The sequence below is a fragment of the Tachypleus tridentatus genome, chromosome 2 (genome assembly GCF_004210375.1).
Source record: "Tachypleus tridentatus isolate NWPU-2018 chromosome 2, ASM421037v1, whole genome shotgun sequence".
Lineage (NCBI taxonomy): Eukaryota > Metazoa > Arthropoda > Merostomata > Xiphosura > Limulidae > Tachypleus > Tachypleus tridentatus.
Window position 1 is genome coordinate 129,351,068 of NC_134826.1, and position 23,697 is coordinate 129,374,764.

At 33.6% G+C, this 23,697-nt stretch overlaps 1 protein-coding gene across 1 annotated transcript in view; it reads right to left on the minus strand.

The window, feature by feature from the left end:
- Positions 1-2,128: 2,128 nt before the first annotated feature.
- The window catches only part of LOC143245097 (cytosolic carboxypeptidase 6-like), a 367,230-nt gene continuing 345,661 nt past the window's right edge, over positions 2,129-23,697 (minus strand). The window contains exons 10-11 of the mRNA XM_076490975.1: positions 16,469-16,584; positions 2,129-3,632 (exon numbers count right to left, since the gene is read on the minus strand). Of these exons, the coding sequence (XP_076347090.1) occupies positions 3,364-3,632; positions 16,469-16,584 (385 nt within the window). The 3' untranslated portion in view covers positions 2,129-3,363. The remainder of the gene's footprint in view (positions 3,633-16,468; positions 16,585-23,697) is intronic.

The following is a 23,697-nucleotide window of genomic DNA, read 5'->3' on the forward strand; positions in this document are numbered from 1 at the left end:
CCAAGTGTGTTAAAGCGTGCGACTCGTAATCAGAGGGTCGCGGGTTCACATCCCCGTCGCGCCAAACATGCTCGCCCTTTCAGTCATGCGGGTGTTATAATGTGATGGTCAATCCCACTATTCGTTGGTAAAAGGGTAGCCCAAGAGTTAGTGGTGGGTGGTGATGACTAGTTGCCTTTCCTCTAGTCTTACACTGCTCAATTAGGGACGGCTAGCGCAGATAGCCCTCGAGTAGCTTTGCGCGAAAATTCAAAACAAGCAATCTTGGTTAACGCTTATATTTATACATAACAGATCTAACATACAAGGAATCTAATTTATTGATATGAAACGTCTTGCTAGTTTTATGTTTACTAACATAAGTTATAATATACAAACATGAAAGGGCTACTTTTTAAATGGTCTAAATCAAGCAGAAAATAAAATAAAAATTACAGACAAAAAAAAATTGATCGCGTTTAGGGTCTGGGAAGTCTTTCAATGCCAGCAGCATCTATACATATATATGTATATGCATTATCATATACATATATATGTATTTGATGAATCTTCATTAATATTATAAAGCAGGTGAATGGAATTCAATCGCATATCAAAACTAGAGAGGCATTCATTAAAGATCTCATATCTGCACACAATAGTGATTATAAATGTTAATATGTTCGTCGTTATGAACGCATACGGACTATTTTTAGCAGGACAATGAGGAATAGCATTCTACATACGTCTACCAAGTCTGATCACTTTTGACTGAATTATAGAGCAGAAGTAGTGTGAAAGTCGGTTCCTATGTTAACAGATAGAGATTTTTTGTGACCTTGACCATCCAAAATTAACCACTTTTAAGATGGGGCGTAATTCAAATGTATACCAACTTTTTTATAAATTCATTTAGTCGTTCGGGAGAAATCATGCCGAAAAACACACACAGGACTGAAAACATGGCCTCCTTCCATCTCTGGTAGCAGAAGCAATAAAAATATCTAAAACTTTGGTACAAATTTATCTAAAGCCCTGGTACAAACTATTAGAGCAAAAGAATCTCGTGCAGGAGAAGTTTAAATTAGTGTAACTTGGCAAATATTTTAAATTACTTATGTCATAACAGTTTTAGTAACATATTTATAAGAATTACGTAGTAAATTGTTTTGTGTTTGTAAAGCTTCAATTCGCAAAATTTTTGAGAACGCCCAATTTTTGAAAGTTGTTCAAGTGTTAATAAACCCTACTGGCAGCAATTATAATTACACAAACTTACGTAATTTTCAGAATTCCCTTTTCGAAATCATTTGAAGACCAGCACAATATCCAGACTACAGCGTAATGAGTACAGAGGAAACACAACATAAACGATTTTCACGCTTTTCAAACCCGCCCTACTAATTAATTATGCAGAAGTGATTAAAAAAGTAATATTCGCTTCGTCTTAATTAGTCAGAAGCTTAGCAAAGATCATAGAAATAAGCTTCTGTATCTAAACCTTTCAAAATGGAAGTGGGCACGGTAAAATATGCCGTGTTCTTTCAAACATAAATTTATTAAATAGCACAAACCAACTAGCACGCGGAAAGAATGACACCAGATACAAATCACGAGGTATTAGTTTTCCCTAATATTTTTCGTTTCTTAATGAAAAGAAAATTATGGATTTGTCATTAGAATGGTAAGTTTAGAAGTTTGAGTTGAAATTCAATTATAAACAAATCCAAGTCTCACAGTTTATTTATAACACTAAAATTCGGGTTTTGACAACCCGATGAACATAACATAAATAGCTCATCACGTAGTTTTGTGATTAATAACAAACAAACTAAACAAACAGAGCTGTTATACCGTTTCTCGTTGGACTCAGCGGATAGTCCAACGTGGCTTTACTGTAAGAAAAAGAAACAAACATACAATATCGTTTCTCAAAATCGTCAAAAGAAAGAGAAATGTGGCAAATAAAATATTCAAATTATGTTCAGGCTTTAGGTGTTTTACACCAACAAATTTGAGAAGAAAATAAAGAAAAGAAAGACATTTTCAACTTGATGATTTTATTTAATAGTGATACATAGGTATTACCGGCTTTGGACGAAATAAAGTTTTCATAAATATATATATATATATATTAATATTTATGAGCGAGAAATTTGCCATACAAGTACATTTTATTCCACAATCAGTAACTGTAAATTCAAAACAAGAACACAAATTTGCTTAGAAAGATTGATTTACGTAATCTGTAACTACAAAGACAAACCACAGAAGAAAATGTACGATTTAATCTGGCATGATTTTTTTTGTAAAATATTTTATAAGCACAGAGAACAATAATAAGTTATTAACTTAGAAATAATTTTAATAGTGTCGTCTCTAAACAGATTGATTGTTTATTTTTGAATTTCGCGTAAAGCTACACGAGGGCAATTTGTGCTAGTCGTCCCTAATTTAGCAGTGTAAGAGTAAAGGAATTGGCCAGATGGTTACAGCGCTCGACTTGTAATATGAGGGTAATATGAGCATCAAACATGCTCGCCCTTTTAGCCGTGGGGGCGTTATAACGTGACGGTCAATCTAACTATTCGTTGGTAAAAGAGTAGCCCAAGAGTTCGTGCTGGGTGGTGATAACTACCTACTTTTCCTCTAGTCTTATATTGCTAAATTAGGGATGGCTAGCGCAGATAGCCCTCCTGTAGCTTTGCGCGAAATTCAAACACAAACAAACAACATTCTAATATTTGATTAAAGAGAAATTACAGAACAACTCAATTTTTTTTATTTGATGAAATTGTGGAGCTTAAAAAATTAATCAATATAAGATAGGAACGTTAAAGACAGAAATGCCGTTTCATAATTTCTTGTATCAATATGTCAATGTTGGCTATGAGGTGGCAACTCTATTTATTATGTAAATTGTACATGTGAAAACATTAACGAAATAAGTTTGCGGCTTCTAATGAGCGTTGTATTTTTATACTTTTTACTAACATAATACCTATTGAATAGCTCGTCTCAATTGTTTAGAACAATATTCTTATTGGTTTTTATCATATACTGACAGTTAAAACAAATTCTGAATATTTTATTAACACGTACGAATCAAGATGCTTCTTGTGAAATATAGACAGAAGATTGCAATGTAAAACCTAATCGTTATATTTCTTAAAATAAAATGCACAAACATGTGAAAATTATTAATGATTCTGGTATCATTTCCTAATATAGCAATTACATCAAATACAGAAGTGTATAATAAAATATCTTAAATTTCGTCCTAGATTTCGTTGTGCTAAAGTGTGTATTTTTACAGTAAATATGTAAAAGAAATTCATCAAAGCTATTTTTTTAAAAACAAGAAAAGAAACACAAATGTGTCTATTAATTATTTGAATTTGCTCTCGCGGTACTTCTTGAAGATGTAGACGATAAAGGCATTCTAGTTCTTCCTTGGGATAGTCTCTTGCTTGACAAATGACTTCCAGTTGGCGCTCTTGTTACGAACCTGCTCTCATGTTTCCCTTTGTTTTTCTCACCACGAGATGACGCTGCTGCTGCTGTTCCGGCAGGCATTGCAGAAGAAGGGATGAATCCTGTGGCGTGATAATAATCTAATATAGCACGACAAATGCTCTCGCCTAGACGCAAATCTGTATTATACTTGATAAGGAAGAAATTTTTATGTCGATAAAGAATTATGAAAGTCGATTATTTAGCAGAATAACCTTGCCGAGGACAAATAACCGGGAAAGGAAAACAGCAACAGATATAGAATGTGCACATTCATTTTTCTGTTTAAAATGACGGACCAGTACAGAGTAAATAACAAACAAAATATTCAAAAGACACATATAAACCATGACTTTATCTATTCCACATTCAACCAATGATTCTTGTTTTATTTCTGATCCATGAAATGTCATAGGTCACATGTTGTTGACATGTTTGAGGTTTCTTTCTGAAAACATATTTAAACTGTTCTGAATCACTTTCAATCTAAACAATGTACCAGTTCTAACACTAATGAGTTAACAGCCTGTAACAGTTATCAGTAAATGTTGCTTCGTGATCATTTCTATGTTTTCAAAAATAATACGAGAAAGTACGTTTTAATAACACAGCTATGAATTTCAAATTCATAAAAGATGTTTTAGTTTTAATATCGTATATTCTGTAATTCAGCTACGTAGATTTCAAAAATAATAATTTTTCTATCACTTAAAGACTTTTTATAAATTGAGAAGAAAAACTCTTACTTAGATCAAATTAGTATTTCATTTAACATAATGAATATTTTTTATTATTAAGTTTGTTGACAAAAATACAAACGAACTGAACAAAATGGAAGAACACTGATACCAAACAAATATGTGTCCTCACTCAACTTGTTTTTTTTTGTTTAAAATCTACGTCCTTTTGTCTCAAAACTCCGTGTTGAGGTCTTTTTTTTTCTGTATTGCATTATGGTGTCTTGTGAACAATCTATGCGTAATGGAGAAAAATGGATAACGTTTACGGATTCAGCGTACAGAAATTATTGTAGAACATGTAAACATTCCCTTCGGTAGGTTTATTATATTTATATAATGAAATGTCTTGCGATGAAGCAGTAATTTATATAAATATATGTCGTTAAAGATGAACACGTGACAAGTTTATAGTAATCCAATACTTTTCTGTCCTGATTAAAAATAAAAAAAAACAATTAAAGAAGACTTCACTGGCCACATCAATATTGTTACGTAGATCTATAACAAAACTAGACTACATCGGTTAATTCTATTATAAGTAAAGAACGAGGGATCCCAAGAAACGGTTACAGTTTGGTGTAATATAAATAGCATTTTTCTTAGAACTGTAACGATTATATTAGAATTCAAAGAAACGTTCATCACATTTTGAATGTAGATAACGGTGCAACAATTCAATTTTATGTCCAGTTCAAAACTCATTATAGTATTACTGGTCCTAGTTTGACTTCATATATTCTCTTTTAATTCATACCATTATAGTATTACTGGTCCTAGTTTGACTTCATATATTCTCTTTTAATTCATACCATTATAGTATTACTGGTCCTAGTTTGACTTCATATATTCTCTTTTAATTCATACCATTATAGTATTACTGCTCCTAGTTTGACTTCATATATTCTCTTGTAATTCATATCCATGCATTACTGCAGTAGAGTGCACAGTAACTTGTTAAATATAATCGTAGGATAAATACACTGATACACATTATTATTTCATGATGACATTAATGTTTCGTATCAATGACTTAAAGACTTTCAAATCAATTATTAACGACCTTCAACATGAACGTGAGAAGAACCACTTATTTGGTTTAGAACAGCCTTATTGCTTTTGCAGCACTTAAGGTGAAAATCAGCACCTCTAATCAGCTTATTGTTATGCGCGCGCAAAAACAACAACAATGAAACAACAAAGCCAAGCCAGTGTGGTAGGGATCTTGTAGATTTGATCGAACAAGGAAACATTTTCGAGAGAATGAGTTACGTGGAGAATTTACTATTGCTCGTGACTTACGATTATTATTGGAATTGCAGTTTTCTTGTTTAATTACTGAATCGAGTGTGATGTCTTTTTCGTTTTATAGCTAAACTTGTTTTTAAAGTTATTTCTCAGCTTAGGAATCAAGCTCAAGTTTGCCCATATCCTCAATAAGTATTGGCAATTCTGCTCTAAGAACCGCCGTTTGAAATAAATGTCAAGATGTGATATCACTTGTGACTTTACTAATAAAATCAATATTAAAAATTATCATTCACATAGTAAGTGGATTATAAGTACTTATCTTAGACACCTGTATGCCTTCGTTGGGTCCCCCGCTGGTACAGTGGAAAGTCTACGGATTTACAATGCTAAAATCAGGGGTTCAGTCCACCTCAATGGACTCATCAGATAACCTGCTGTGGCTTTGCTTTTAGAAAACACACACACACGCTTTCGTTGGGGCCCGGAACGCCAGGTGAGTTAAGGCGTTCGACTCGTAATCTGAGGGTCGCGGGTTCAAATCGGACCAAACATGTTTGCCCGTTCAGCCGTGGGGGCGTTATAATGTGACTATCAATCCTACTATTTGTTGGTAAAGCGTAACCCGAGAGTTGGCGGTGGTTGGTGATGACTATTTGGTGGGAAGGGGATTCGAACCGCGACCTTCACATGGTGAGTCGAACACCCTACCCATCTGGCCATGAGGGCCGTAATGTTCAGAAAAATTACAAATATATATATATATTTCTTTAAGAGTTTTAATTAAAATATAGTTTTATTTCTTTCTGACTTACTAATGCCAGATCATATATGTATGTTCTATTTAGGTTTTTGTTTAATTTTTTAAAAACTTCTCATGCAGTTGTTTTATTCAAGTTTTTAATTTAAATATATTCTTATTTCTTTTTAGATTATTTACATTAAAAAGTGTTTCTATATTTTATCCACGTTTCTTAACTAAAACTTTTAATGAAAAATCTATACTTGTTTCTTTATTAACTTTCATAATGAAAAACATATAACTATAGCTCTTATTTTAGTTTTCAACAGAGTTTCTTTGATACGTTTTATTCATATTTATAGTAAAATTATACAAACTTACTAAATGCTAAAGCCAATATCTGTTTTCCTATGTGATCACATTACGTATTTCATGAATATATCGTTTTTAACTTTGTTTATATAATACAAATAACATAAGTTAATATTTTAACTATACTATAGAATATATCTTAAAATACATTGTAAATTTTAAATAGAACAGAAAATATGTTTAAACTAAAAACAGATGTATTATGATATAAAACAGATGTCATGAGGGGCAGTAATTGAAGAGATAATCATTAGCAAAAGGCATCATTTAAAAAAATCGAAAATTTTGAACCTTATTTTGAAACCATTTGCAAAACACAGAATTGAATACACTATTTATAATTGAAAAGCATAAATTTCAGTTTAAACCCTTTCTATGAAAATTGTAAAAAATATATGTTTGTTCACTTATTATTAATGAAGATAAAGAATTGCTTTAAAATGGATAATTAGTTTCATGAAAAATGTTTTAATGGCACCAACAATACATTAATGATAATTATTAAGATCTACTAAACAGTTACTTCTCGCATAGATGAATTATTTTTATTTCTTTCCACTGTTTCGTCACACCAAACATCCTTGCTCTTTCGGCTGTGGAAGCGTTATAATGTAACGATCAATTCCACTACTGGTTGGTAAAAGAGTAACCCAAGAATTGACACTGCTAAATTAGGGATGGCTAGCGCAGATAGCCCTTGAGTAGCTTTGCGCGAAATTCAAAACAAACCAAACCAAATCCACGGTTTCGATAGATTAATATTGTAAAGAATATAATTAACCACATCATGCTTATTAAAATTATTTCAATCTCAACTGTGTTGTAAGATCGTGTTTTGCTTTTGCAAATGTTTAATTCTTTAACCGTTTGAGTCAGTGATACAACTACAGGTGTTACGTAGAAAAAGTGAATTATTTTATCAATTGGAATTCAGAAATCACTCTACTGGGAACGAAACGGAATTTATCGATAATTTTGTATCTTTAAACAAGTTGACATTATTCACTCTTATTTAATATTTGTACGTAGTTTCATGGTTTTGGTTTTGAGTTTAAAGTAATGTTTTTCTTCCTCTGTATATTTTATTGTGGCATGATTCATCTTTCCACAACCGATTGTCTGTGGTTCACGTTTAATGCTTCTTTCAATAGGATGATTTTTGCTCTTTTTATATGACGTATTAATATTTTTGAATCTTTATCATGGATGAAGAGCCAGCTGGCATAAATGTGCTTGTTCTCAGATGGTCCTGTGGTTGGACCTGATATACACAGTAACAGGCATGTGTAACCATTTTACGGGGGTCAGTGATTACAAATACTCTTTTCCATGTTTCACACAAAAAAAATCTAAACCATTAAGGTGCTAATTTAAAAGTTAACTAGCTGGACATTTACCTGGTTTTATATTATCTTACAGCAATAAATTACCAATTATTTAATTTCTATACTGAATATTAGTATATGAAAGACATTTTAATACTAGAAATAAAATATCTTATAACGCCAAATTCTTTATTTTTCTTTAGTTGAACACCCAGAAACGTTCCAGTAAAACAAACACCAACTAACAGTACCAATCTTCAGACGGTTAAAATGATAAATTCTGATATAATCTACTTTATTATTTAAACTATTTGGAGATTTCTGCTGTCAGTCAGTTATATTTTTTGTTGTATCACAGTAGAACCCTCCTGATGAAAATTATTTTGACTATTTGGAGCTTTGTACTGTCCGTCAGTAATATTTTTTGTTGTATCACAGTAAAACCCTCCTGATGAAAATTATTTAGACTACTTGGAGCTTTGCATTGTCCGTCAGTAACAATGTTTTGTTGTATCACAGTAGAACCCTCCTGATGAAAATTTTTTAGACTACTTGGAGCTTTGTACGGTCCGTCAGTAATCATTTTTGCTGTATCATAGTAGAATCCTCCTGATGAAACTGTAGAGCAAAACATTGAGAGTCCAGTTAAGGAAAAAACAACAAATTTGGTGTTATAAGGTCGTTTATTTTTATTACTACATTACCAATGTTTAGCTTTTGAAGTCTTGTTTTGTGGCTTATTTTATAGTAACGTCATTTATTAATATTTATCTGCTGGTCTCGTCTTTCTTAACACCATACATTTTACATTCTATTTTTATTTTGAGTTTTCAAATTTACCTCGTGTGTGTTTTATATTTAAACGACGTACTTTTTTAACACTTACATGAAAGTCTTTATTTATTGTAATTCAATCAAGTTAGTCTTTAAAAACTGAATTCAAAGAAACATCACTGTGTGTGCACAATGAACGTAAGATTCAGTCTTAGAATAGAAGGACTAGGGTAAGCACGTGGAGCAAGCACGGAGTAAACTGCAACTGTCAGTCTATATCACAGTCTAAACAACGTTTATATTTTCTTCTATGCTTCATTACTGCTACCGCACTTCTAGTTGTGCTCTGAATAGACTTCATGAACAGTTTTTAACTGTTGTACTGTTTTAAATTGTATTGCAAATTCGCATACACTTCTGGGAAAGTGAAGAACATTCTTATATGCTTTCACGAAATTGAGGAAGCTATTCTATTCTATCAATTAATATTTATTAATCTGCATAATACCGTCGTAGAGAACAAAAGTACAATTATCCACAGTTTCTTTCTTAAGGCCAAGAAACTTCATTTGCAGATGAGGAGGAATTATCAACGTGACCAAGGTTTTTATTGGTTTTAGAGTTAAAATTAAAAAAAAGTTGTTCTATTTTTTATTCTTTATAATAAAATATCTATGTATCACCAGCGCTTTCTTTCAATGCCATAAAGATACTATAATATTGTTTTATTTATTTTAAATTCCTTTTACAATTAAAAAAAGAAAATCTGCTTCTTTGGGTTTATCGTAGACTTATTTCATTTTATTATGATGACGATATAAATATAGGAATTAGCAGAAGAGAAAGAGAATATAACGTTATTGAAAACACGATACACATTTGAGTTATATTCTGGAAAGAAGTTTAATGATAACAAAAAGAAACATAAGTTTGTGGCCTGGTTTTTAGAGAACACGCATAGAAAATAAACTAGGTTATACGCTATTGAATCTCAGAATAACAGTGTTTGAAGAGAGTTTATGAAATTCTGTAATACGATTCGAAGAAATTGGAATGAGATTAAAAATAAATGTGGTAAGCCTGTTATTACAGTTTCGGATGATTTCAATCTTTTCTTTTCATGACTAAAGAAAAAAAGATCAATTCTTAATCAAATTTTTGGTAGCAATATGTAACATAGATTTCAAGTATTGGAGATAGATTGTTTTCAATATATTTTTGTACAACTTTTTAAACAAAGGTTCAGAGGGAAAATAAAAAAATCTTATATTTATATAATTGTTTGGAAACCATATAATTAAGAAAAACAAACTAAAGACAGCTATACGTTTCACAGCTATTTCATTTATTACCATGTTGATGCTTTTACAAGGACTGTTAATAAGTACTTGTGAAACGTACTATAGTCTATGATTTCTCCCCTTCAGTTCTTTACCATGCATGCTTTCTTTGAAAAGGTGTATTTTATCTTATATCTTTGAATGATGAACTATTTTTAGGATTCGGTTTTTCAAACGCGCATTATGGAAACCGACTTGTTCGCTAACACGAACTAAAGTTGAAGATTTTTAAAACCACACTAGAGGTTTGGTTTGTTTTGAATTTCGCGAAAAGCTACACGAGGGCTATCCCTTACTGTCACCTTACTGTATATAAATGGCATTTGGAAGAAACTGTAGCCCAAGTGAGTAAACTAAGGTAAAGAGTTTGTTTGTTTCTCACAAAGCTACACGAAGGCTATCTGCGCTAGCCGTCTCTAATTTATCAGTGGATAAAGAACTACACATCTCCATCAAATGCCAACTATTGGGCTACTGTTTTGCTAACGAATAGTGGGATTGACCGTTACATTATAGCGCCCCCACGGCTGAAAGGATGAGCACGTTTGGTGTGACAGGGATTTAAGCCGGTGACCCTCAGATTGCGATTCAAGTACCCTAATCATATGGTTATGCCATGAATTATGTCTATATTGCATTACAATGGTGGCCAATAACTAGAATATTTATTTTAGTTGTATTGCAAATAAATGTTTATTAAACACGGTTTTAAAATTATTTTCAAGCATGTTAAGAATAATACGTAAATCGTATGTTTCACCTGGTTGTATAAACTGATTAGCTTAACATCTCTTTATCTATTAGTCTCCAGATGTCGCCTTTTTTTCCCCTTAAACTCTGAGGTACAGTTTTATATATACATACATACGTGCGTGTTTAGATAATTTTAAAGCAAGATATCCCTAACACCTTTTTATCGCATAATACTCTTGTTACTGGTTAGATTGTATTAGAAATGAGACACCTACAACAGCACTTGAAAAATATATTAAACATTTCCTGCAAAAACCAAGTGTCTTCATGTACGTCGTATGATTATTGGTATTTATATTCGAATAAAAATAATTGTAAATTATTTATGTTATGTGATATATCACTAATTCTATTGCACCTTCAGTTCCAGTTGTCTTTAATAGGCTGAAATCACGAATTATATTGCAATATATATAGGTTAAACAACAAAAGACTGGAGTTAGGAAGGACGGTGGTTTTCTAAAGTGGTTCTCCATTATAAACTTTCCGCCTTCAGAATGAATTTATTATATGTATATTGTGAGCTTTTAAGTTATTTGATTTTGTAAATTTGATTATTATATCATGTATTGTACATGTGAATTACCATAATGTTGACCTGGATAAATCTAGTAAAATAATAGATAGTGTGACTGTTTCAACACAGAACTATCTAAACATTTATTTATCATTATTGGTCTTAGGTTACTGATTATGGATAAAAAATACCGTGGATTTGTTTTCTAAGAAACTTATTTACTGTCCATTTTAAAATAATTAAGTACATAATAATTGCTTATAGATAGTGTGTCATGTGAGTGTAATGGTCACTAATGAAAGTGTAACGAAAAATATGCTTTGTATCGCTGTAACAGTGGTGTTTTGTATGTCGAAATGTAAAAATGGTCTCATTATTTTCAAATGCATGAATGTGTGTTCCTGAAAGACGCATTTTAAGGTAGCTTTAGGCATAGCAAGCCCCCCCCCCCCCCTCATTGCCGTCATAGGTCTTGGCCAATTAAAGATGTTTAAAAACAACAGTGCAAATCCATTGAGACTGAAAGAGAATTTAAATGAATCATGTATTTACACATACACATATATACATATTAGTGTAAACAATCATATAAAATTAATTAAACTTGACGGTTTTGTCAATAATATTTCCTAGAAAATATATTTTAAACTTATGTTATTAGACATATGAACAATTAGAAGTTCTGAAAATAATTTGTTATGAAACTAAATGTCCTATGAAAGTTAAAATAATAACGAAACTCATCGGGTTACATTTAACTTTGTGTTTATTTGTTATTAAGCCTAAAGCTACATAATAAGCAATCAATTCTGCGATCATTCCAGTTATGGTAACTCGGTTTTTAATGTTGAGCTGCTAGGGAGGGATCTACGTTTAACAACTTTCGATAGAATGGAAATGTTACGTCACATGTTTATTTAGAAACACTTGGACGTAAAAAGTTTGCTTAAGGTTCATACTTCTCTATATAAACATAGTACGTACGTAGCTGAAACACGTTGAATGTGTATTGATTTTAAAACAAATGTTTATTTTAATATTTTGAGCTAAGCTACACAATGAATTATCTGTGCACATCCCTGTTAAATACATTAGAAGGAAGTTTGGTTTGTTTTGAATTTCCATTTAGATTGGATTATAAGGAGCATGCACGAGCGTAAGTATGATTTGTTTTGAATATCGCGCAAAGATACATGAGGGCTATCTGCGCTAGCCGTCCCTAATTTAGCAGTGCGAGACTAGGGGGAAGGCAGCTAGTCATCACCACCCACAGCCTTGGGCTACTCTTTTACCAACGAATAGTGTGATTGATCGTAACATTATAACGCCTCCACGGCTGAAAAGGCGAGCATGTTTGGTGTGACGGGGACTCGTCCCCGCGACCCTCGGATTATGAGGGTTTCTCATAATCCTGTTTCTAAAAGTAATTTTGTTAATGTTACCCAAAATCACAACCCTACGAATCTCACTATAGATTGTTGATACTTTTATTTAATTTTGGAATATTTATTTTTAATTTTTGATGAAATACTTTTCATGAGCCCTGGCTAAAACCCTGGTTTAAAAAGTTATTGTTACTTAATATTCCCCTAAACCACAACCCCATAAATTGTGAGAACAGATTGTTTAGTTCTTTCGTTTAACGTTTTAGTTGATGAATTAAATGTCAATCAACGCTTCCAAAACCCGAGCAAACTTTCCGAGGTAGAACCTCTTGCACGGGCGTTAACCTTTGTGTATAACAGTCTGGATCTGAAACTCAGAACATAGAACTTATGAGATCAACTCAGTTGATGGCTACAAAGAAAGGCAAAAGTGTCTATTATTTTTCTCACTCGTCTGTATTTCATTTCATTCATTGTGAAAGAATGGTTGACATTTGTCCAGTTTTTCTTTCAAGTGCGTCAGTCCATCTCATGTCACCTCGTAATCCATTTATTTCCTACCTTTCTTACTATCTGTTTACATAATATAAACAGTTAACGGAAAAACACTTTCATGTTTTCGCTTTATGAAAAGGAAACTTTTATATAGACTGCAACTTACATCAATGTGCATTATAAGTATAGATATATATGACATGCTTAGACAGAAAATCTATAAACTAAAGCATTCAAACTTTTTTTATAATTACTATGCTTTTCTGTAGAGTACTTGTGAATATGAATAATTTGTCATGCGTTAGGCCGTTATTAATTTTGTTAATATTGGTTTGTTTTAAATTTCGCGCATAGCTACACGAGGGCTACCTGCGCTAGCCGTCCCCAATTTAGCAGTGTAAGACTAGAGGGAAGGCAGCTAGTCATCACCACTCACTGTCAACTCTTGGGCTACTCTTTTACCAACAAATAGTTGAATTGACCATCACGTTATTACCATCCCACCGCTGAAAGGGCGAGCATGTTTGGTGTGACGCGGATTCGAACCCGCGACCCTCGGTTACGAGGCGAGTGCCTTAACCACCTGGCCATGCCACGCCCTGTTAATATTGTACTAAGCATTTTATTAGCTCCATGTGAACCTGAAAACCTTATAAAAAACTGGTTTATGATTGAAGTTGAAGCTCATTGAAGCTTAAATGTCTACAAATGAGTTACATGTTAATAAACTTAAAGTATTGGTTGTTTGTTACATCTTAACAAACTTAACGTATTGGTTGTTTGTTATATCTTAACAAACTTAAAGTAGTGGGTTTTGTTCCATCTTAATAAACTTAATGTATTGTTTTTGTTTGATCTTAATAAACTTAAAGTATTGGTTGTTTGTTTCAAGTGGAGAGACCGTGAATATATTCGCACTATTTTAAACAAAAGGTCATCCCATTATCTTATAAACTGTACGCTACACTACCAAGCGACAACAACGCAACTGGTTATCCTTTCCATAAAGAGATTCTCTTCAAGGTAGAATAGTGAACTCTTTCTTCACCAGGTGGTGAATCTATAGTATTAACTTCTGATATTACCTGCACATATTAGAACTAAAAAGCAACCAACAAATGAGTACAGCTAATTAAGTATATTGTTCTTACGTTTCTACTTAAAGGTATTATAAACTTGCTCCTTACATAAAATATATCTCTCTCTAAGGTTGTGTTTATCTTTTCTTGATAGTTTATAAATGTTATAATTAGAAATTCATACCAGTCAGAAAGAGCGCCCCTAATATAACTTTCAATGATTCAGTGTTTCGAGAAATATTCTGAAAGTAATGGATCGTGAGGGAATAGGTAAGCTTATTGCTCAATATTTTGAAACGCCTTAGTTTTCTCTACTAGTTTTGAACATGTCTAATTTTAAGGAAGCAGACCTCAGAATCCTAAAAATAGGCGTTGGACCTAATAACTAGAAAGCAAACTAAATAAGAAATAATTACAGCCGTAGTGTAATTGAAATATGTGAAAGGAAAAATTGTTAAAATGTATAAAAAAAACATGAAAGGGGAAATGGAATTATACACACACCTAACTAACGAGCAATTATATCTGCAAAGTTTTGAAAATACAAGATTAAAAACTAGTTTAAAAAGGTGAAAGACAAACTAAAACTAGGTCGGTTTACTTTTCGTCCAAAACGTAAAGTCTTAGATTAAATTAAAGAAAGTACTTGTAACGCGAAAACTAAAATTTTGTTTATCGACAAAACAAGTAGTAAATATAAATATTTATAAATTTATTTTATTCTTAAAAAAACACACACACACGCTACCTTTCGCTAAGTTTACCTAGCATCGTAAGGTAGATATTTTTTTTTTACTATCGCGCAAAGCTGTATCTAATTTAACAGTGTAAGACTAGAGGGAAGGCAGCTAGTCATCACCACTCACCACCAACTTTTGGCTACTCTTTTACCAACGAATAGAGATTGAACTTCACATTATAACGCTCCAACGGCTGAAAGGGCGGGCATATTTGGTGGTGGGACGGAGATTCGAACCCGCGACTAAGTGATCAGATTATACTTCTCAGAGTCCTGAGAAGCAAAGTTTCGTATTGTGTGCACCAGAGGGCTTGCAGTGAAGAATAGTGTTGAGTATATCACAGAAAACTAAACTCATTAGTTCAGCTAGACATTACAAGTAATAATATAAAAAATCTTGTCTCTTCAAATGTTTTTTCGAATTAAATCTAACCCGGTAGACGCCCAAGAAAATGATCTGAAACGATCGAAGATAATACACAGAAAAATGAGAAGGTCGCATGACCTTATCTCACGTGAGTCCTGAGGGACACTTCTCACGTTTCTATGTCATTCCCACAGTGGCTGTGCCTCCTTTTCGGTCCGCACCGTTCAGGACTTGGAACTTCTGCTTCAGTTAAATTTTACTCAATGCGAGCTCCAAATGTTTTCTCGTATTTGAAACAGCTTTATCTAATTCCATTGTTATTTTTTCCCACTTTAACAGTAAAATACTGTTTGAAAACAATGAAGAATTATGAACACTCAAAGGATACTTCCATTTGAGTTTTTTCACTAGTCTTAGGTTATCAAATTGTAACCAAATATCTCTCACTCATAAAGCATTTTAGCAGCTAATGTTTTATTGACATTATTATTTGTTCAACCGAAACAACACCTTAGATGCACATATGCAAAATAACCAAATTAGAGACCCATAGGATCGAATTACAAATAACCCTAATTTTGAATATTGACCGGAGTGAACGAAGGCGGTCAGAAGTACTCGTTGTTAGAAAAGATTTGTCAGGCTGCTGAAACCGACACCGGGATTGGTTATTATTTTTTATAATATACTCACAGATGTAAAACACCTTTAATAGAATTACGTCTTGAACCTTCTAATGTGCACCTTCACACCCTGACTGTTGGACAATGTATTTTACCGAATTTTTATCATACAAAGAAATTACACGTGACCTCTGGAATCTATTAGTACTTGTTTTGACAGAACATTAATATAATAATCTCAGTCTTGTTTCTATTTGTACAAAGTATGACAAATCTAAAATACATAAAAATAATTCACTAACAAATCTTCGTTGTTTTTATGGTCACATTTATTGACATTAATATATATTGAATAAAGCCAAGTACTTAATCTCTTTAAGTTTCAGCAGTGTTTCAACTCACTTATGTTTTTGCAAAGAAATGTTTATGAGATGTTTTTATTTCAATTTTTAGTTTAATAGGACCTTCAGAAAAGGATACAATCTTCTTCTAAGTATGGTATAATGTGCTTAGCACTTCCGTTCTTCGGATATCCGTAGAAGCTAACTTCTAACGTGTAGCAGTTGACTTTGTCAGGAAGAAGAGATGTCAGGGACCTTGGAACAAAACCAGAAAACAAGATACTACCATGAGAAATTTCGACAGGACTTATCGGCTAGTTTGTTACGCTAAGACATTCATGTTGTTGACCAGTTTGCATTATACGGAGTCCAACATTTCTATCTTAAATATTTAATGGTACAGCGGACTCAAACTGTTTGAATTCAGACGATTGATTTCTCTTCTAGTGAAAGTTACCAATGATGTATCGATAGTTATATACTAATTTAAAGGGCATTGTCACAATTCACAGTAAAAAAATAATTCGTGTTACTACTGATGTATTATAAACTAAAAAAAAAAGCATAAATACGAAACTAAACTGAACTTTGTACGGTGAATTCGGCGACAAAATAAGCACTGGTTCTAGGGTACACATCTATTGCCCCAGGTGACAAACATCACACTTTATTAAATTTTTCAGTGACTAGAGGAAAACTATCAAACATAGGGCTTCTCCTCTTTTTTAAATATAAACAAAAATATTTATCTGAATTATTTTGATTCACACATACCATGTAATAATTATAAAGTGTAAACATTTATTTGGGTGAATGTGTAGAATTTTTGGATGAAATAAATAGTTCATTAGACGATAAGTGACAGGCTGTTACGCTAAAGAAAATTTGACCAGATTTGCTATAGAAACTTATTGCTAAGATTTGAAATCATAGGAAGGTCTACGTTCCCTAATAGGAAGGAACAGTATCTTGTTGAAGTAAATTTTCTACGATCATGTTGCTTCTTCTTGAACTTTAAATAAGGTTTATCTACTTTACTTCGACATCTCCGTCTACATAAAGAAGAAAACGTCAGAACAGACAGATATAACTCAACTCTGCTACAATAGAAAGGATTACATAAGATAAAGTACAAAAGGAGTGACAAAACAAAACTGGTCAGTTTCTCTCATCCAATAGGCTGTTGTTGTGGAACGTTCTCGTCCAATCACCTATTGCCCTTAAATGCTGACAAACGTCCGATCTTTACCTAAAAATACCAATTCTTCTTTGGTTGAAGTTATGGCTATTCGCTATCTTTCTGTGGTTTTGTTATGGCGAACGTTTATTTTACTTGTTGGTACAACTTGCCAGTATTCGTAAATAATGAGAGGAACAACAATTACTTGTGATAAATGTATCATTGTTACGTTTCCTTGGAGTTAGGGATCTTTCTTTCAAGGGGTTGTAATATCAGTGTATTATTTCCCAATTGTAGAGCACACAGAATGTCTGATAATTAAAATAATTGCCGATAGATGTCTATCATTCATTGTAGCAGGTGTGGTTCTGTTTTAATTTGTTCCTTATGTCCGTCCCTACAACACACAGTTTCTTACGGGCGTCCATGAGAAGTTTCAAAAGACTAATACAGAATGATTACAAATAAAATCACGTGTCTAAAATTAATGTTGTTTTTCATTGGACTCACACCTCTAGAAACGGGGCTACGATACCCGATATGGGCAGAGCACAGGCAGCCCTTTGTGTATCTTTCTGCTAAATTCCAAACAATCAACACTCAGAATCACAGGGCTTATTCGAGAAAGTTGCGTTTGCTGTCAAGCACAAAGCAACATAATAGGTTATCTGTGCTGTGCCCACCACGGGTATCGAACCTCAATTTGTAGTATAGAAAAAAATGACGAAAAATAACTTTCATGCTCGAAGTTTTGGTTTTAATGCAGGAACTGGTTAATGTTATGAAACGTTTCGAGACATAAGGTCAGCTAATGTTGTTGAATTCAAATCGTTAAATAATCACTGACATTTGAATATAACGAAGCAGCAATTACGCTGGTAAGAAAGAAATTTCTGTCAAAGTTAAAAATTCCTTGTGATTAATAATTAACAGTTGAATATACTGATACGAATAATTATATACGTATGTAATTAACCTCGTGTTATCTCAAATCTAAATTTGCTCTAATTATCTCCAGAATATGCACTGAATATTGCTTTGATTTATTGTGGGCCGATCAAAGATTGAGGAAACAATTCACACGAGCTTGAATGAAAGATAAACGTCGTGCACTTGTCGTTGTCCAGTTATCGTGGCTTCCAATCTTCAATTACTGAACAATACACAAAAGGGAAGAGTTCTACTATTTGTGCTGCTGTTATCACACGAGATATTCATTCAATAACAAGCTTCATATTTGATGTCTATATTGCGTGCGGATATGCGAAGTCAAATATAAATTTAGATATGTCTTTCGTAGTTGATGTAATTCCTAGAATAGTACATTGCTATTATTCTCCCATAGATTGATGCCGCAAGCTAAATTGAGTCGTTCGATTTCTATGAGCATATGTTTCAAAGTTGTATCAACTACGTAAAAGAAAGCATGTACAGTTCAGGGTGTGTTTACTTTGAACATAGATACATGCACTGAATCATCAATATGTTATCTATCACAGGTTTTCGGTTGTTTTGAGTTCAGTACGTCAACCTAATTATTTTTCTGAAACACATCAACTGGTTAATTAAAAATATAATTTAATACTTGCCTACTGGCAATTTTTTTTTCTAAAGGTACGCCGCATAGCCAGGTGGAAAGAGGTCTCGATTCGTAATCTGAGGGTCGTGTCACCCCAAATATGCTCGCCCTTTCAGCTGTGGTGACGTTATTATATGCCGACCAATCCCACTATTCGTTGGTAGGAGAGTAGCCCAAGAGTTGGCGGTAGGTAGTGATGCCTATCTGTCTTCTCTCTAATCTTATATTGCTAAATTAGGCTATCGCAGTTAGCCCTTCGTGCAGCTCTACACGAAATTCAAAACAAAGTTTTCTAAAAGATCATAAACTGTGTTGGATTATTACAGGAACGATTATTTGTTTCCAAATTTGTTGTTGGGCAGACACGTGATTATAAATATGTTTCCTACCCCTATGCTTCTTTCTAATTTGCGCGAGCTCTGTATCAAGCCTGTATTCTATTTTACATGGTAACACAATTATAGAATAATTTAGATGACTATAACTACTATATTTCCTTAATAAATTTCATTTAAGGGGTTTACATATTGTACGTAGAAATACATATCTTGTGTAGAATGAAGTTTTAGACGGATGATGTTACTGTGGTACGTATCTGGTTTTACTCATAAGTAAGTATTAAAACATGAACCATGTGTGACTATAATTACTGCAAAACGTGTTTTCAGTCAAAGCGAAGTACGTCTTAAAATATTAACAGTGCTATTGTGATGTAATGTCACACACGTGTTACTACTAAATGACACGGTTCGCCAAATAAGGCTTTCTTCACGTTAAGACTTCATAGTTCAACTAAGACTGTGCATGAATAACGTTATCTAGGCCCTGATTTTGCAACTAAACACCTAGTGGGCGCCACTAACAAGGTACAAGATGAATTGTATTGTACATCAAATACATAAATGAAGCTTCTGTTGGATCAATAAATAACGTGGCATTCATGTGTTAATTTATTTTCTTCACCAAAACATTACAGTTCAGTGAATGAACAAAGTAGGATAAAAACCTGATCTGTTGTCTGATTTGCTAATTCCTCTTCAGCAGACTAGTTTCTTTAAATTCACAACTCCATGGAAGCACGAAGAAAACAGATAAAGTAGGTTTTATGTAGAGGTTGATAGGCATTATGTAGTGTTTGATAAGCCTCATGTAGTGATTAACAGGTCTCTTGAAGTGGTGGATAGGTCTCAGGTAGTGTTTGATAGGCTTCATGTAGTTGTTGACAAGGCTAATACAGTGGTGGCTAGGCCTCATGCAGTGATTAATAGGTCTCGTGAAGTGGTGGATAGGTCTCAGGTAGTGTTTGATAGGCTTCATGTAGTTGTTGACAAGGCTAATACAGTGGTGGCTAGGCCTCATGCAGTGATTAATAGGTCTCGTAAAGTGGTGGATAGGTCTCAGGTAGTGTTTGATAGGCTTCATGTAGTTGTTGACAAGGTTAATACAGTGGTGGCTAGGCCTCATGCAGTGATTAATAGGTCTCGTGAAGTGGTGGATAGGTCTCAGGTAGTGTTTGATAGGCTTCATGTAGTTGTTGACAAGGTTAATACAGTGGTGGCTAGGCCTCATGTAGTGATTAATAGGTCTCGTGAAGTGGTGGATAGGTCTCAGGTAGTGTTTGATAGGCTTCATGTAGTAGTTGATAAGCCTCATGCAGTGGTGGATAAGCCTTATGTAGTTGTTAAAAGGTATTATGCTGTGGCTGATAGGCCTCATGTAGTTGTTAAAAGGTATTATGCTGTGGTGGATAGGCCTTATGTAGTTGTTAAAAGGTATTATGCTGTGGCTGATAGGCCTCATGTAGTTGTTAAAAGGTATTATGCTGTGGCTGATAGGCCTCATGTAGTTGTTAAAAGGTATTATGCTGTGGCTGATAGGCCTCATGTAGTTGTTAAAAGGTATTATGCTGTGGCTGATAGGCCTCATGTAGTTGTTAAAAGGTATTATGCTGTGGCTAATAGGCCTCATGTAGTTGTTAAAAGGTATTATGCTGTGGCTGATAGGCCTCATGTAGTTGTTAAAAGGTATTATGCTGTGGCTGATAGGCCTCATGTAGTTGTTAAAAGGTATTATGCTGTGGCTGATAGGCCTTATGTAGTTGTTAAAAGGTATTATGCTGTGGCTGATAGGCCTCATGTAGTTGTTAAAGGTATTATGCTGTGGCTGATAGGCCTTATGTAGTTGTTAAAAGGTATTATGCTGTGGCTGATAGGCCTTATGTAGCTGTTAAAAGGTATTATGCTGTGGCTGATAGGCCTCATGTAGTCGTTAAAAGGTATTATGCTGTGGCTGATAGGCCTTATGTAGTTGTTAAAAGGTATTATGCTGTGGCTGATAGGCCTCATGTAGTTGTTAAAAGGTATTATGCTGTGGCTGATAGGCCTTATGTAGTTGTTAAAAGGTATTATGCTGTGGCTGATAGGCCTCATGTAGTTGTTAAAAGGTATTATGCTGTGGCTGATAAGCCTCATGCAGTGGTGGATAGGCCTCATGTAGTTGTTAAAAGGTATTATGCTGTGGCTGATAGGCCTCATGTAGTAGGGTCGTAGGTTTCATGAAGTGGTGGAATGTAAACAAATTATTTATATTTGACGAATACAAAGAAAAACAGGAAGAATCAGAACATCGACGAGTATGATATTTTTAGATATTTTTACCCCTAGTATTAAGTGCAGTAAGTTTTCAGCCATACGCTTCATAAAGATTTAAAAAATTAGTTGAATAATTAATCAGATCTAGTGAACAGATAAATATTAAGTTAAACCGTAATTATTAGTTTACATGTTTCTCCTCCTTGTACTTTTATTTCTGTTTATTGTTTCTTACAGATCATTCCATCGTTCAATACCAAACTCTCGCCACCTTGGCTAAACGATGACAGAAATATTTACTTGAAACATTATTTGTAGATGTAGAACTCCCCACTGTCACAGCGGTGAGCCTTGAGGTTTACAACGCCAAAATCTGAGTTTTGATACCAGATACAGCAGTGATAACCCATTGTGTAGCTTTTGGCTTAACGATATACGAACAGAAATGTGTGTAAAATAGAAACTTCAAAGATGCGGTCATAAACGCCGAGTGCTTGTGAAGCATTTTAAGCCATTAGAACTAATTTTTATAATAAAAAAATCACGTTTGACCACGTATTTGTTTTCACGTTTCTCTTAATTTGTCCAGCTCAGATTCTTGTGGTTCTTGTCCACTTTAAGTGTTTCGCCGTCTTTCAGCTCTGAAAATGTAACATTTTTCACCAGCAATGTTATAAAACAGTGAGACTAATATATAATTATTGATGTTCAAATATTGATAGACGTGGAAAGTGAAACATTTATTTTACAATAATACAATATAATTTTTTTCTTTGTTAAATTTGGTATATCTGCGTTGCTACACAATATTCAATTCATTCAAATTTCTTAAAACCGTCCCCCGCTGGTACAGCGGTAAGTTTACGAATTTATAACGCTAAAATCAGAGGTTCGATTCCCCGCGGTAGACTCAGCAGATAGCCCGATGCGGCTTTGCCATAAGAAAAACACACATACATTCTTAAAACCATCAGTTTAATTTAAAAGAATAAAATCCAACTACTTTATTAACATGGTTATATAGAATGGTTTTCTCATAATAACAAGTACCAATATTACTTTCATTACTACGTGAATGAGTAGTCGGGTCTGGCATGTGTTAAGGCGTTCGACTCGTAATCTGAGGGTCGTAGGTTCGAATCCCGGTCGCACCAAACATGCTCGCCCTTTCAGTCGTGGGGTCGTTATAATGTTACGATCAATCACACTATTCTTTGGTGAAAGAGTAGCTCAAGAGTTGGCGGTGGGTGGTGATGACGAGTTGCCTTCCCTCTAATCTTACACTGCTAAATTAGGGACAGTTAGCTCACATAGCTCTTGTGTAGCTTTGCGCGAAATTCAAAAACAAACATCGAGTATTTGAGACATTTTGATGCAGTTAAAGACAATAGTATTACACTAGCCTAGCTGTGCAAACCTGAGGGCAAAACTCTAAGTTGAATTATTTTAACTAAAATTGCAAGTGAAAACGTCTAAGCCATGAAGTCGTACACGGTATAAAGTTACACCATCTCAGCCTTCCTTTCTTCTTTGATTTTCCGATGAAACCTGTCTTCCAGCATTTATAATTTACAGAAGTAAATTTCTCACATCGGTTATTGATGAGTGAATCAGTATATGTTATCTGAATTTGTCGTATTGAATCTTAGTAATTAGGTTGTTCCCGTCAAATTTAGACCTACGATTTCTGAAATACTGACATTGTGGAAAGGAAAACTATTTTAGTTCAAACCGTATTATATACCACAATGTCTCTTCTTAACCAATTCAATGAAACTACTGGTTTTCTCTATATTTCCTGTTTACTATCAAACTACTACTTTCTGGAAGCATTCAGAATTGTTGCTGCAATTATATGTTTACAGTATCTAATAAAAAACCAGAAGGATTTGTATTCCAGACCAAGCCCCTCAAGAGTCATTTTACTTGAGTTGTTTTCTGATGGATAGGGCCCTTGTGGTCAACATTCCGACAAATAAATGCAATAACGAATTCAACTGTTTTTGTTGTTGTTGTTA